The sequence below is a fragment of the Pteropus vampyrus genome, unplaced genomic scaffold (genome assembly GCF_000151845.1).
Source record: "Pteropus vampyrus isolate Shadow unplaced genomic scaffold, Pvam_2.0 Scaffold130, whole genome shotgun sequence".
NCBI lineage: Eukaryota > Metazoa > Chordata > Mammalia > Chiroptera > Pteropodidae > Pteropus > Pteropus vampyrus.
Genome location: NW_011888911.1, coordinates 4,024,168 through 4,039,230, shown reverse-complemented (window position 1 = coordinate 4,039,230; position 15,063 = coordinate 4,024,168). Strand labels below are relative to the sequence as shown.

The window sequence follows — 15,063 nt, the reverse complement described above, 5'->3', positions numbered from 1 at the left end:
AGCTGTGTTCTGATGGGATTCCACTGACATTACTTCCTTGATTATAAAGGGATATGTGCTCTTTGAAAAAAAAAGTCATCCCTCACAAGATATACAAAGTGAACTGTGAGCTCACAGATTTACCCTCAGCAGCAGAGCGAGGAGTGCCTGTTGGTCCTGAATAATTAATTAGTGGTTTCAGTTATTAGAACAAAACAAAGCCATGGGTGGCTTGCCTTCCCCAGAGCCGCTTGCTGTGGTGGCCAAGTTCCTTGCCTCTGGACGCAGTGACGCAGACGAACTTTTATTCGTGTTGCGATCCCAGAAGTGGTGACTGAAGGAATATGTTCCTCATTTGGAGCCTCTAAGTAGGCACTCCTCACACCTGCCTGTTTCTGAAGTATGTATTTGATGAAATCCTGAGCAAACCACAAAATTCAGCTAGCGACTCTTGATGAAAATAACCCAGCAGTTAATGTTTCTATTATTAACAAACACACGTAACTGCTCCTTGTTTTAAAAATAGGCAGAAGGTTCTGCTCAGTGAGCTTTTTTTCTTTTTCTTTTTCCCTAATTTTTCCTTCTCTGAAGCCTTATGTAGGAATCAAAAGCAGAAGCCGACAGTATCAGCCTTGTTTCAGGTGCTTGATCCTAACCATGTGAAGTGACCCCCACCCACAGGGGTCGGTGGGGAGCCCAGCCCCTGCTGCATATTCCCACCACAGCTGTGGAGTCTCCCCCAGCTCGGGGATGTGGCACTCTCCCTCCTCCTGACTGCCGTCCAGGCCATGATGGATGGGGCACTTTCCACCAGGCCGGCCTGTTCAGGCAGCCTGTGGGAGCAGGGCGAGCCAGAACAGGGCCAACTGGGGCCCCAAAGGGACAGAGCAGATGTGGCCAGGAGGCAGAGGTCAGGGCCCAAGTGCCTTCTCTTTCAGACTGTCTGTCTCCACCTGAGGATGAGGTCCAGGTTGGAACCTGGCAGTTGGAGTTGCATAGGATCGTTCTGTGAATAACTGGGGCTTATATCAGGGATGGGGACCTTTCCCTTTTGGGTGCACATCCCTGAGACCTGGTGCAGCCCTTGAGCCAGCTGTGCAGGGGGGATAGAGAGCAACTGTAGGCCAGATGGGGTTACCGAAGGCAGTGAGGTTTCCAGGGCAGACCCAAGGGTTCCATGGCCATGCACAGTCCCTGGCTGTGCTGGCACCTGTGACTGGGGCTGCATGGGGAGGCGCAGAGTCTGGCAGCGGGGGGAGGGTGATCACATGCCACTATGCTTGGGGTAACAACACTTCCATGGCCTGTCACTGGTTTCACTTTCAATTTTACAACCATCTTTGTTAATTCACATTGTACCACGAGCAAATGTTCATGAAATTAATGAGACAATACAAAAATTATTTTTAAAGACTTTTTAGGACTGACTACTGACTAGACTAGTTTGGTTTCAGACCTAGTGTGACCACAGCCTGTCCAGAGTTAGAACCCTTTGCACACAAGCCCCAGCCTCTGGCCCCTTGTCCTCTGTTCACCTGTGTGCCTACCAGTGGTGCTCAGAGGGACCTCTGATAACCACTTCTTTGACCCAGATGTGCCCCACTTAGTCACCATCTATGTTCTTATTTAAATGGCAAAGTCAGCTGGAGACGTTGATTTTTTTTTACCTCCAAACCAGTGCTCTGAAAACTGTGACATCTTTTCTAATTGCCAAAGAAAACACTTGTTTGATTTATAAGGAAAAAAACTAGTGAAACACAGAGACATTCTCACACATTTCCTCCCCCAGACACCCAAACTTGAGACAGCAGCCCTTGGAGAACTTGTATGCTGCTGTGGTCCACATGCATTCCCAGGCCACCCTGGTGGGCCTACTTACACTTCCAGGACACTGGTTGGGGTGTCCTCAGGGGAAAGGACAGATGCACAGGAGGGCACCTCCCCACCTGGCCCCATGGTCTTCACCCATCTCCTCTGTATTTCCTCTGGAGGGACCAGGGGTACAGTCCCAGTCACAGGCTCCCCAGGAAACTGCCTGCCTGGAACTGGGGCAGACCTTTGTCCCATGTGGGTTTCTGTTCTCTTTGGAACTTGCCCATATTGTTACTGAGGCAAATTTTCTTTGTTAATTAGAAAGAAAACACGTGGCTTTTCTGTTTCACCTGAGAGTTGCAGTTGTGTTTTCTCCTTCAGGCTCATCCTGGCAGCCAACAGGGATGAATTCTACCACAGACCATCCAAGTTAGCAAACTTCTGGGGGAACAACAATGAGATCCTCAGCGGTGAGTCTTCCCTCATGGTGGGTGGCCATGGCATGGAAGGAAGTGTGAGCCCCAGATGGTTCTAGCCTTTATGGGTGCTGCCTCCCATGTAAATTTGGAATGAATGAGTGGACACTGACGAGACTCATGGGACGGGCTTCAGGAAAGTTTAAGTCCAGGGCCAGCACTGGGCTGACCAACCCCAGAACTGTCCACCCAGCACCATCCACATGGTTTCATGTGCTATGGATCCGCAGAAGTAGCCAGAAGATTTGGTTGGTTTTATTTGGATCTACCCTTTCTCTGTGGGCATGCAGTTGGATTTGTGTGAGGTATGAGTCCATACTCTGTGCAGCAGCGTAGTTGTGGGGGTTGTGTGTGTGTGCGCATGCACGTGTGTGTGCATTCGTATGCTTATATCTGAACGTGTTTCTGTTTACACATAAGCACCTCTGGCTCCAGGGAAAGCTGGTCTAAATTTGGGGAGCAGAGGTTTGGTTGGGACACCTTCGGTGGAATCTTCATGAGGAGTTCCCATGGGAGCAGAAGTGAAGGTGACAGCCAGGTTCCCTACCCACCCAGCCAGCAGCCTCCCTGAGCCCCTTGCACAGGGAGCAGTTCTTGCCCGTGGGATGGGCAGGGGTCTAATTGGAGGGCATACAGACAGATGTTGGCTAAGCCAGGAGTCCCTCTGCCTGTGATCCAGGTACCAGGCATGCAGAGGGAGCCTGGAAGAGCTGACGGGTTTCCCAGTGTGCTGGGCATGTGGCTTTGTGGGCCCAGGGAGGCTGCATGTGTCCTGTTCTTCCTGGAGTGTCTAAAAAATTGGCCATGGAGCTTCCACAGAAGGCCTGCTATGTAGATCGTGGTCGGGCAGTGGTATGAAGAAAACACTGCTGAGGCTGGATCATCCTGGTGCTATATGTGAGGACAGGAGTAGAGAGACCAGGGCAGTGCACTGTCCTGGGCAAGAGGTCTGGTAGGTGGTAGGGAAAGCTGCCAAGAGGCTGTGAGTGGGGACCTCAGGATGGCTGAGTGCAAAAGGAAAAAGAGGTTGAGTCTCTGGGCTGTGTCTTGGCTTTATCAGAAACTGCATGTGAGACCTTGGAAATGCCTAGACATATAGGCAGGAGCATGGGGCAGGGCTGCGAGGAGACTTCTGCTGTGTAAGCTCTGGTTACAGCAGGGTAGTAACCCTGGGGAGTTGTGTGTTTGTGGAGTCCTTGGCTGGGCCAGCCATGGCTCTCCCAGAGGTTATGGGCAGGCCTGTGAGGCCATGATAGGAGGGCTGAGGGAAGCCTATGGGCACGGCCAAGACTATCCAGGCCATCCTGGGCTAGGATGGCACAGAAGAGGGTCATTGGATGGGATAGGCCAAGTGTGTCACTTCCGCAGGGCACAAATGGGAGGTTGAAGAGAGAGAGAGAGAGAGAGAGAGAGAGAGAGAAAGAGAGAGAGAGAGAGAGAGAGAGAGTGAGTGTGTGTGTGTGTGTGTGTGTGTGTGTGTGTGTGTGTGTGTGTGTGTGTTGGGGTAAGGGGCCGATGCTCTGGGAAAGGGGGGCAGGAGGCAACTTTTGGGGATTTTTGTAGATGAAGACATAGAGGCTTAGATGAAAGGTTAGCCTGCCTGGGGTTCTTGGCCATCCTGGCCACCTGGGCTCCATCCTACCCTGGTACCTTGGCCTGCACCCTATCTCTGAATCAGTGCCAATCCTGGCTGGGTGCTTCAGCCACCTCGAATTGTTCACCCTTTGTAGTGATTTGGAGGAGGCCCTTGGCATGCTGATACAGGGTGCCTGCCTAGTGGGAGGGTGATCTTGTTGCATCACAATGCTGTGCTGGTCCAGTAGCCACTGTGCCCGGCTTGGGACTGAAGACATCAAGGTCTGCATCCTCCCACTTCTGGCATTGTCGAATTGTAAAATCGTAGGCAAGTGTTTTTCTAAGTATGGTCCTTGAGCCAGTAGCATCAGCGTTACTTGAGAACTTGTTAGAAATTAGGAAAATTTGGAGTATTATTTCTTCACATGTTTTTTCTGTCTCTTACTCTCCTCAATCTCTTTCCCTCTTTCTGCCTCCAGTTATACATATGTTAGTTTACTTGAGATTGTTTCACACTTCAGTGATCCTCAGTTCATTTTTAAAAAACTCTCTTTTCTCTCTGTTTTATTTTAGCTAGTTTATATTGTCATATATTCAAGTTTACTAATCTTTTCTTCTGCAGTATCTAATCTGCCTTTAATACCATCCTGTGTATTTTTCATCTCACACTTTGTAGTTCTTCTCTAGAAATTCAATTTTCGTGTCTTCCTTGTCTCTACTTAGCTCTTTTAGCAAATAAAATGCAGTTTTAATGACTGTTTGCATATCTTTATCTGCGAATTCCGACATCTATGTCAGTTCTAGTTCAGTTTTAATGGGTTGATTGAACTCCTCTTGGAGGGTGGAGCTATGTTTCCCTACTTCTTCAAATGCCTGGTAATTTTTGATCAGATGCTAGACATTAGTGGATTTTATCTTCTTGAGGGCTGAATATTTTTTGTACACCTATAAGTATTCTTGAGCTTTGTTCTGGGACACAGTTAAATTACTCAAACAGTTTCAGCTTTTGGCTTTTTAGATTTGTTAGGCAGCAGGTCTGAAACTGTGCCCAGACTAAGGCCGATTATTCCCCATACTGAGGCAAGATCTTTCTGTCTGCTCTTCCCAGTGTCCCCTGAATCTTGAGATTTTCCAGGCTGGCTTCTGAGAACAGGCACTGTTCCCCACACCTCCTGAACCTCCACCCCTACTCCGTGTGAGTCCCTCCTTCTGGATGGTTCTTTCCTGGCCTTGGGTAGTTTCCTCACACACATGCACTGATCAGATGTCCAGGATTCTCTGTGTACCCCTCTCGTCTAGGTCTTTTGTCTCAGGAATCCTGGCCACCTTGGTCTCCCCAAACTCTCCCCTCTCCTTAGCCAAGGAGTCTGCTGAACTCTGCCGGGCCTCTTCCCTGTGCTGCGTCCTGGAGACTCCAGTTGTGGGGCCGAACTTTTTCCTTTCCTGTCTCAGATATCGTTGTCCTTCATTTTCTGATGTCCAGGGTCTTGAAACCCATTGTTTTATGTATTTTGTTTCTTTTTTGGTTGTTTTATGTAGGAGGGTAAATTTGATCCTTTTTGACTGGCCAAATTGTAGAAATTTCATTTACTTTGTAATTGTTGATTTATAGTTCTTTTTGCATTCTGGTATGAGTTCTTTGTTGGATAAATGTATTGCCTATTTATTTTCTTAATGATATTTTTTGGTGAGCACAATATTTTATTTAACTAAAGTGTCAATTATCTACTCATTTCTTTTATAGTTCATTCTGTTCATCTTTGCCATAAAGATTTGTCATAGAGATTTTCCTCTGTTTGCTTCTAGAAGCCTTCTGATTTGGGATTTTATGTTTAGGTATATGATTTATCTCATGTTAATTTTTGTACAGAGTGTGTGATAGATAGAGTTTGAGAAACATACTTCCCTATCTCTCCAATTGTTCCAGTGTAATTTATTGAATATTTTTTCATCTATTGCCTTATAGTGACAACTTGGTTGAAAATCAGTTGAACACATGCGGGTGTGGGTCTATTATGGATTCTTTTGTGTTTCATCGATCTGTTTGTCTTGATGCCAGCGCCACACTGTCTCAATTACTGCAGCTTTTTACCAAGTCTTGAAATCAGGTAGCATTAAGTCCTTCAGCTTTGTTCTTTTTCAGGACTGCTTTGCCATCCTTGTTCCTTTGTATGGACATATAAATTTTTAGAATCAGCTCATTAATTTCTATAAATCAAAAAGCATGCTGGGATTTTGATTAGGATTATGTTGACTCTCTTGGTCAATTGGTGGAGAACAGTACTGAGTCTTCCAGTTGGGGAACAGGCACATCTTTAGTTAGAGCTGCTTGATTTCTCTCAGCATGGTGTTTTTCAGTCTTTGGATGTTACACATTTTTCCTTAAATGTCTTTCTAAATATTATTTTTATTATTTAGCGCTGTTGTAAATGGTATATTTAAAATTTCATTTTCCAGTTCTTGCTAGTATTTACTTATTAGTTCCAGTAGATTTTTGTGTGTGTTGGCGGGGGGGAGGGGCGAGATTTTCTTCACATACAATCCTGTCACCTCCAAAGAAAATTTTACTTCTTTCTTTTTGATCTTTACAGCTTTTGTTGCTGTTATTGTTGTAAAAACAACATTTTCATGATTTAGCCATTTTATCCCAGTCTTTAAGTAAAATGATGCTCTAATCTGTGAAGATGTTCTCCTGTGGCTTTAAGGACCTGGCTGACTCTGTACTGGGGCCCCATGGATTGTGCAGCATTGACTGTGGCAGGGCCTGTGCCCTGGAGACTGGACTGGCAGGTGGGCGCTGGGCTCCTAGTGAAGCGCACGTGGCTAGGGCCTTGTGTGCTCTGCCGGGGGGAGGACAGTCAGCACACCTATACCAGATCCAGGATGAAGTTCCCGCGACAGAGCTGGTGCTCTGTTCCTAGCCTAGTGCCTACCCATGCTCCAGGATGTGTCCACAAGCATCAGTTGTCCTCCAGGACAAAGCACGGGGAGGATGTCTCTTGTGTGCCCTTTTGGTCCCATCGGCTGCCTCGCCCTGTGGAGTCAGAGCCCCTGTTCCACACTAGGGCTGTGGGGCTGAGATGTGACTCCCCAGGACCCAGGGACAGGGTGGGGCTGGTGCCCGCATTGAAAGTGCTCCTGGTGGTGATGCTGGCGTCCACCCAGGGCTCGACATGGAGGAAGGCAAGGAAGGAGGCACGTGGCTGGGCATCAGCACACGCGGAAAGCTGGCAGCGATCACCAACTACCTGCAGCCGAAGTTGGACCTGGAAGCCCCTGGTCGAGGTACCGCTAGGAGGGGCTGGGGGCTGGTTTAGGAGGTATAGGGGCGTGGCTTAGGGTGGGGCCCGCGGCTGGCTTTGGGGGTGGTCTCACTGCAGGAGCTCTCCTTGGACAAGTGCAGAGACAAGAGGAGTTAGAATGGAGAAGAGGATTATTTTCCTGGGCCTGAGAGTCTACTGGCTGGTATCACTGCAGGAAACCACCCTCAGCCTGTCCCGCATGATACTCACCCTTACTGACCTTTCACCCGTCTCAGGAAGCGTGCTCCATACTTGTCCCCTGGCCAAGGTGTTACTCCTGACTGTTGTGTCATTGTTTTCCATCTGTCTAGTGTTTGCAGAGCAGATGCCCCTGGGAGGACAGCTACATAGACACACATCGTCTCTACTGAAGAGTTTTTCCTCATGCTGGACTTCTATATGGGGGCATAATGGAGGGAAAAAACCCCTAAAAACCAACAAAAACATAGTTCTTAATGCTGACCTCCTTGGCTGCTGGATCAATGAGGTGTGGCCAGCCCATGCAGAACCATCAGTCTCCCAGGGAGAGGGGCTAAACCTGTTGCCTCAGCCATGGGTGTCTGTTCTCTGCTCACAGGCAAACTTGTGGCCCACTTTCTGACCACAGACATGGACAGCTTGTCCTACCTGAAGAAGGTCTCCGCAGAGGGACACCTGTACAACGGCTTCAACCTCATAGCAGCTGATCTGAGGTGGGTCTACCGTTTGGGGGACAGCAACCCATTCAGTGATGCCACAGGACTGGGTTGTGGGATCAACAGGAAGTGCGATTTCTGCCCTGCCAATCAGCTTGGGGTTCTGTAGCATCTGTAGCAGCCTCTCCAGAGACATTGCTCCTTGGCAAGTGTCCCAAGGGCCAAGCCCCTCCTAGACCTACTGAGTGGGGGATTCAGGAAGCAGAACTTCGAAGGAGGGGTTCCTGTGACAGTGTGAGGGATGGCTACTGGCTCCTACCATGAGAGAGCTGGAGTGTGATTGCAGGGGTGCTCTCCTAGCACAGGGTGCATTCCTTGCCCACAACCACCTCCCTGCCCCCAAGTCCCCTCTCCCTGTCTGTGGCTAAGGAGCCCCCTGTTTTTGATCCGTACCTCTCTGGTGAGCAGATGTCCCTAAGGCTGGAGAAGGAAGATGAAAGTACAACTGGCTGTGGCCCTGGAGTTCTCTGGGACCATGTGGTGGTTGGGTGCTGTTGGACGCTGGGGCCCTGCATGGCATCTTAAGGGAGCTGGGTCTGAGTGGGCAGCGTGGCTTATCTTGGGTTCTGTGAGGGGTCTGGGGGTTGTGAGTCAGGTTTCTGGAACCCTGCAGATGGCCCGTGCCCCACGGGGAAGAAGCAGTTGGAGCTTGACCAGTCCCATGTGGGGCACACAGAGAGGTGCAGCAGGGGCCTGATAGTTGTAGCAGCAGTCACTGGTTACCTGATGGCCGCATGCTCAACCCCTCTTTTGCAGTACTCTCTATTTCCTGAGAGCCGCCTGTTTGCCTGATGCCGCTGAGCTGATGGGCAGGTGACCTGGCCATGACCACTGGTGGTTTGAGGTGGGGCTGGGGTCTCCTGCTGCTGTGTCGGGGTCCTGAGTGCCCCTGGAGGGGCATCCCACTAGTCCTGCACATGGCTGGGAAGGAGCACCATGCTTGTTTCCACTTGAGGCTGGCTGCCACACTGGGTCACGGCCTGGCTTTTCAGAGTGTGTTCATTCTGCAGTGCCTAGGCCTGAGCTTTGGCCTCAGCCGCACACCAGCTCAGGCACCAGCTGCACAGGCACTGCTTGTGGCATTAGTGTGGCTCACCTCTCAGTACAGATACTGAGCTCCAAGGTGAAGTGATAGCTAGTGCTTGGCTCAGGTTAGCAGGAGACATGGAGATACATGGAGGCACCCTTGTCACCTGGGTGGGCAGGGGTGGGGGGGAATTCCAGAGCCTACGTCCTGTGCTGTCAACACTGGTGGACAAGGGCAAGGGAGTCTCAGGGGCTACATGCTGGGTACCAAGCTCGTACCTGGCCCTGTTTTTCTACAAACGAGCTGACGCTGTTGAGTCTCAGTGTATATTAGCAGAATGTGTTAGATGGGGGAGCAGCAGTGCCGTGGACATGAAGGAAGACTAGTGTAGAGAAGCCCTGGCTGGGTGTCCCCACTCCGCTACCTGAGCACTTTGAAGATCAGCCAGTTGATTCAAGCATTGGCAGGAGCAGCCCACATCACCAACCAGGGTGGGCTGGGTGTGCTGGGTCCCTGCCCACATGATGTGTGCATTAGAGATGTGGCTGTGGGAACTGCAGGGGTTTTGTGTATTTTGCCCTTCAGTGAAGTCAGCAACCCTCCCACCCTCCCTCCTGCCTTTCCCTTCCTTTTCCTTGCTCCCCTTCTTTCCCCCTCCCAAGGCCCAGAAGTTGGTGGATGCTTCCAAAAAGGCAGGCATCAGGGGAGGCAGTCAGTGTCCCGTGGTCAACCCATGAACAGATGCCTGTTCTGACCCAGCTTCCTTCAACAAGGGTAGGTCCATGGGCCTCTTTCCTGGCCCAGGAGCCCTAGGCCTACTATACAGTGTGTTTGGCTCCCGTCCCTGCCTCTCAGATAGATGCATCAGTCCAGAAGCTGCATTGTCCCATGGGAGGAGGGCCAAGGGTGCCAGCTGGTACTGAAGCCCTCTCTTCCCTGCCTTGGCCTGCTCATACCTTCAGTGGCTCCTAGAAGGGGAGCCTCCGTGTCAGTTTAGGGATTACTTTGCCTGTTAGTAGTTCTGTGTATGTCTGACCTGGCAGGAAGATCAGCAACTTGGCTGTAAACTAGCAGGACTCAGTGCTCAGCAGCTCTGTCAATTGGCTGGGTGATGAGGGTCTTATGCTCTGAATGGACACATGTATGAACAGGTGCTCCTGTAGACAGGGCGTGGGAGTGTGGGCCCCTTAGAGCCTGAGCGGCTCTCCCAGGGCCATGGGGTGGAGACCTGCCTCCTCAGATGCATCCAAGAAGCTACCAGGGGAACTCAGTGGATTATGCCAAAGGAGCATCCCAGGGCAGCCCGGAGAGTGGAGGGAGTCAGAGGTCAGAGGGAGCCAGAAGGCACAGGGCGTCAGTCAGAAGTCAGGAGCCAAAGGGCGCAGGGAGTCAGATTCAGCCAGCAGCTCTGGTTGGTAACAGAAGGGGGTCAAGACCAAGAAGAAGAGAGCCTCATCTCCATCATGGCTGGTCCCTGGGTCAGGCCCCCCTCTACCTGACTAGCCATGGTAAGAGTGGATACCCGCTCTTGCAGGTCCTCATGCTTTCCAGCTTTTTGTCTGAAGTCATTAGACAGATGTCTTAAGAAAAGAGCCAAGGGCTGTGCGGAAGAAGAATGCGAGCAGAATGGGAAGCCACCTGGGGGTCAGGGGTCCTTCCTGCAGGGTGGCTGGTATTGAGCAGATGAAGTGAGCCTGGGTGGGTCTGGCTGGTGGGATTCCCCAACACTCCCCAGTCAGCCTTTCCTTTACGTTTGTTCATCCTGAAGACTCAGTTCTCCATTTCCAGCAGTCCACCAGGGAAGTGGCTCACAGGCCAGAAATTGTCCCTCTTTAGTTTGCAGAAAAGGCATTCCAGATTTTAGCAGAAAGATTTACTGTAGTACTTTAGAATTGAAACACAGTCAGCTCTGGAGCATTTTAAACTATTTTAAAATGCACACTCGGCATATGAAAGTAGGAAAATGTGGTCTTTGGTGCTTTATTCAGAAGCCTCTGTTACCCTGGGACATCCTGTCCAGTTTGTAGGTGCTCAGAGATGAGCTGTGGGGGTTGGGGCCTTGGCCTTACAGAGGGGACCAGTGTTCTTGGGTGCAGGACTCAGCCCCCTGCAGCTGTCACTGCTCTCAGCCTCCGAGTGCCCATGCAGTGAGGTCATTCAGTGAGGCAGCGGGGTCTTTTAGATGCTGCCACTTCCACGCCAGCAATTTCTGTGGTGAGCCAGGAGTCTTGATGACTGTGCCTACAAGGGCCCTGAGGAGCTGGGGCCTGGACTAGCCCCTGTTCTGGCTGCAGTGGGCCATTGTCCCTGTGCTCACTGCTGGCAGGGCTGCTGGGGATGCGGGGTTGTGGAAATTGCCAAGGAACGAGGGGTCAAGATGATCCATGGCCCATATATGACCCTCTCTGCACTCTTGTTCACAGCACAGAGAAGGGAGATGTTATCTGCTACTATGGAAACCGGGGGGAGCCCGAGCCGGTTGTCCTGGAACCAGGTGAGTCTGCTCTGGTGGGTGGTGACAGGGTGGGGGCTGCTCCTCTGGGGACACCTCTGTACTTTTATGAGACTGAGTCTCTGTTGTATTTCTCTCCTGGGACTGTGCTTTTTGGCCATTTGTGTACATTACGGCCTGTAGTGGCCTGTGGCGAGCACCTGGTTCACATATCCGACTGCCTAAAGCTTAGATCACCTTTCCCCCAGGGCCGAGCTCATGACTGCCCAGAGAATTGGAAGCTAAAAGGCACAAAAGGATCGGAGACCTTCCTCCTCAATTCTAGGCATTGGCCCAGAGGCCTTAGTGGAAGCATCTGGAAACTGTCCCTGGGATGCCCTCAGTTCTTAGTGCTGGAGACCCTGTGACTAGAGATGTTTGGTTTTTGCTAGACTTGCTTGGAAGAAATTCTTTTCAACTACATTCTGTTGTTTCATCCCTGAGCCTGCCCTTGCCCGATCTGTGTTAGATTTTTTAATAACAGCTTTATTGAGATATAACTCATATATCATACAGTTCACTCATTTAAAGTGTACCATTCAGTAGATTGTAGTATTCACAAAGTTGCACAACTATCACTGCTATCTAATGTTTTCATCACCTCAAAAAGAAACCATAGCCAGTGACTCCCCATTACCCTTTCTCCCCAGCCCCTGGCACCCACTGATCTTTCTGTCTCTATGGATTTGCCTATTCTGGACATTTTCTATAAATGGAGTCATGCAATGTGTGGCCTTCTGTGTCTTGCTTTTTTCACTTAGCATAATGTTTTCAGGGTTCATCCATGTTGTAGTATGAATTAGGGCTTCATTCCTTTTTATGGCTGAGTAATATTCCATTGTACGTATATTTTACATTTTGTTTCTCCATTCATCCCTTGATGGACACTTAGGTTATTTTTACCTTTTGGCTATTGTGGATAATGATGTTATGGATATTTGTTGCAAGTTGCGTGGACATGTTTTTCTCTTGGATATACCTAGGAGGGAAATTGCTGCATCTTAAGGTAATATTTAACCTTTTGAGAAACTGCCAAACTATTTTCCAAAGCACTTTCACCATTTCATATTTCCACGAGTGGTGGATGAGGTTCCAGTTTCTCCACATTCTTGCCAACGATTGTCATTGTCCGTTTGATTACAACCATCCTGGTGGGTGTAAGGTGATATCTCATTGTGGTTTCGATTCATATGTGCCCTGATGGCTAATGATGTTGAACAGCTTTTCATGTGTTTAATAGTCATTTGTATATCTTCTTTGAAGAACTGTCTATTCAGATCTTATGTCCATTTTTAAATTGGGTTGTTTGTATTTTTATTATTAAGTTGTAGTTCTTTATATATTCTAGCTACTAGTCACTTATCAGATACATGATTTGCAAAAATTTTCTTCTCTTCTGTGGATTTTCTTTTCACTTTTTAATTGATATCTTTCGAAGCACATCATTTACAATTTTGATGTTGTCCATTTTATCTATTTTTGTTGTAGTTATTGCTTGTGCTTTGGTATCATATCTAAGAAAACACTGCCTAATCTAAAGATGTGTAGCTTTTCCTCTACATTTTCTTCTAAGAGTTTTAAAGTTTTAGCTCTTACATTTAGGTCTTTGGGACATTTTGAATTGATTCTTGTGTATAATGTGAGGTAGGGGTTCCACTTTATTCTTTATATGTGGCTACCCAGGTGCACAGCACCACTGATGATGCTTTCCTGTCGCTCCTGATAGATAAAGCACAGTGATACCCCAGGTTGGTGCCGTGGCTATGGGGACCTGGCAGAGTCAGAGTTGTGTTCCCGGAAAGTGACTAGGGTCACGTTATACTGTCAAGACTCTGCCCTGAAAGTCTGGCAGAAGCAGAGGCTGGCAGCTCCCTGTCCTCAGTGCACCTTTTAGGACACATGACTTCGAGCTCACCTGCCCCTGTTGCCTGCCCTAGCCTCTCTACCTCAAGGCCGTGCTTCTCTTTTTTTTTGACGTGAGAAACTCTTTGCTTTTTTATAATGCCTTTTGTTAACCACTGAGAACTTGTTTTGGAAAACTTGTGCCAGAGACCTTAAGATTCATTCAACTAAGGTCCCAGCCAGCACGGAGAGGAGACCCTACCTATCCCCACTAGGTGGGGCTGTCCTGATGTTGGTGGGTTCCCTAACTGCTGATGTGAGTTGTGGGCTGGTGCCCTCCTGGCCTCCAGTTGCTGATTCAACTACCCTTGTCATATTTAGGTGGACCCACACCTCGCAGCTTTTTTCTAGCTTAGAGAGACATGTGAGTGAAATGCGGAGGTGGTTCCTTCTCAAGGTCCCCCTTTCCTTTGCCCAGTTTGATTTCAGGTTGTTTATTTCTAATTATCAATGCCATTTGGCGTCTGTGCCTCTAGGTCTCCTGCACGCACCCCACCATATTAAGTTCTCCACCTCTCACCATGCAGACAGTTTGGGACTGTGCATACAAAAGATGCTGGAGTGTGGGGCGGCCTGGCCACAGTGACCCTGGTTGTGTCCCCAGCACCTTGCCTCGTGCTGGGTGGGTGGGTGGGTGTGAGTTTACCCTAAATTCAGACAGCTGGGACTCTGCACTGGCAGGTTGACCCCCTTCCTGCAGGGACCTATGGGCTGAGTAATGCGCTGCTGGAGACGCCCTGGAAAAAGCTGTGCTTTGGGAAGCAGCTCTTCCTGGAGGCTGTGGAACGGTGCCAGGCACTCCCTAAGGAAGTCCTCATCACCCAGCTCCTGGACGTGCTCAACAACGAGGAGGCGTGAGTGGGTGGGTCCCACTGGGGTGAGCAGAATATCCCTCTATCACTTTGGCTCTGGGGCAGAGAGGCAAGCAGTCTCTGCTGCTCTTTGAGGCCTGTGGAGGTAACTGGTGCCAGCTACTCAGCTGCTGGGGAACCTGACAGATGCACAGACACACTGCCCTCTACTCCTGTCCCGCCTGCTCACGTGGGCAGTCGAAGTCTGACAGGGGGCCTTCGATGATGGGAGATAGGGCATTTGTGGGCCACTGTGCTAGGAAACTTGGTGCTCTCAGAGGCCTGGAGTGCGCTCACATGGGGCTGGGAATAGCTGCAGGCTAGCCGGAGATTCCAAGCAAATCACAGAAGAGAGCAGCCAGCCTCAGAGTACATCTGGAAGTTGAGTGTCCTTCCCACATACTGTCCCACCAGCAGCTATGGCACAGACATACTCATCCTAGGAATTGCCTAAAGAAAAGGAGTCCCTCACCCGGCTTCCTTGAGGCACTTCAATGGCCTCTTCATGGCGCACCTACTCCAGGGATGCCACCTTCTGGCATATCTTGACCATCCTAGTTGGGGTCAAGGTATTGGCCAAGCTACCTTCCTCCCACAGTGATATTGTCCACACATGCCTCCCCTACCCCACCCAGCCAGGCCAGGCCAATGTCCTGCCCAGATGCCCAGTGGTCTCCTAAGGGGAGCCCCCCTTGGCCTGCCTCCAGCTTCTCTCCACTGGGGACCCTCCCTGACCCTTACTCACCCTTCTTCTCCTCTGAACCATGAACCAGGGCACAGCCTTGGCATAGCTACCACCTTGGGGAAGCCCTACCTGGGCTCACCTGGTAGCCCATGCTCAGCTGTAAGTCCACACAGCACTCAGTCACTGTCATCCCTGCTGGCCCATGACAGGCCCTGCCTCCTTTTATTAACAGCTGTGGCCCTGGTGCCATCTACAGTGGCTGGCAAGC

At 49.9% G+C, this 15,063-nt stretch overlaps 1 protein-coding gene across 4 annotated transcripts in view; it reads left to right on the top strand.

Annotated features, from left to right (window-relative positions):
* TANGO2 (transport and golgi organization 2 homolog) overlaps positions 1–15,063 on the top strand; it is a 34,826-nt gene that overhangs the window by 15,911 nt on the left and 3,852 nt on the right. For all 4 annotated transcript variants that reach the window (XM_011367173.2, XM_011367175.2, XM_011367174.2 and 1 more), the window contains 5 exons: positions 2,173–2,261; positions 7,008–7,127; positions 7,722–7,836; positions 11,290–11,360; positions 13,960–14,113. In XM_011367173.2, the coding sequence (XP_011365475.1) occupies positions 2,173–2,261; positions 7,008–7,127; positions 7,722–7,836; positions 11,290–11,360; positions 13,960–14,113 (549 nt within the window). The remainder of the gene's footprint in view (positions 1–2,172; positions 2,262–7,007; positions 7,128–7,721; positions 7,837–11,289; positions 11,361–13,959; positions 14,114–15,063) is intronic.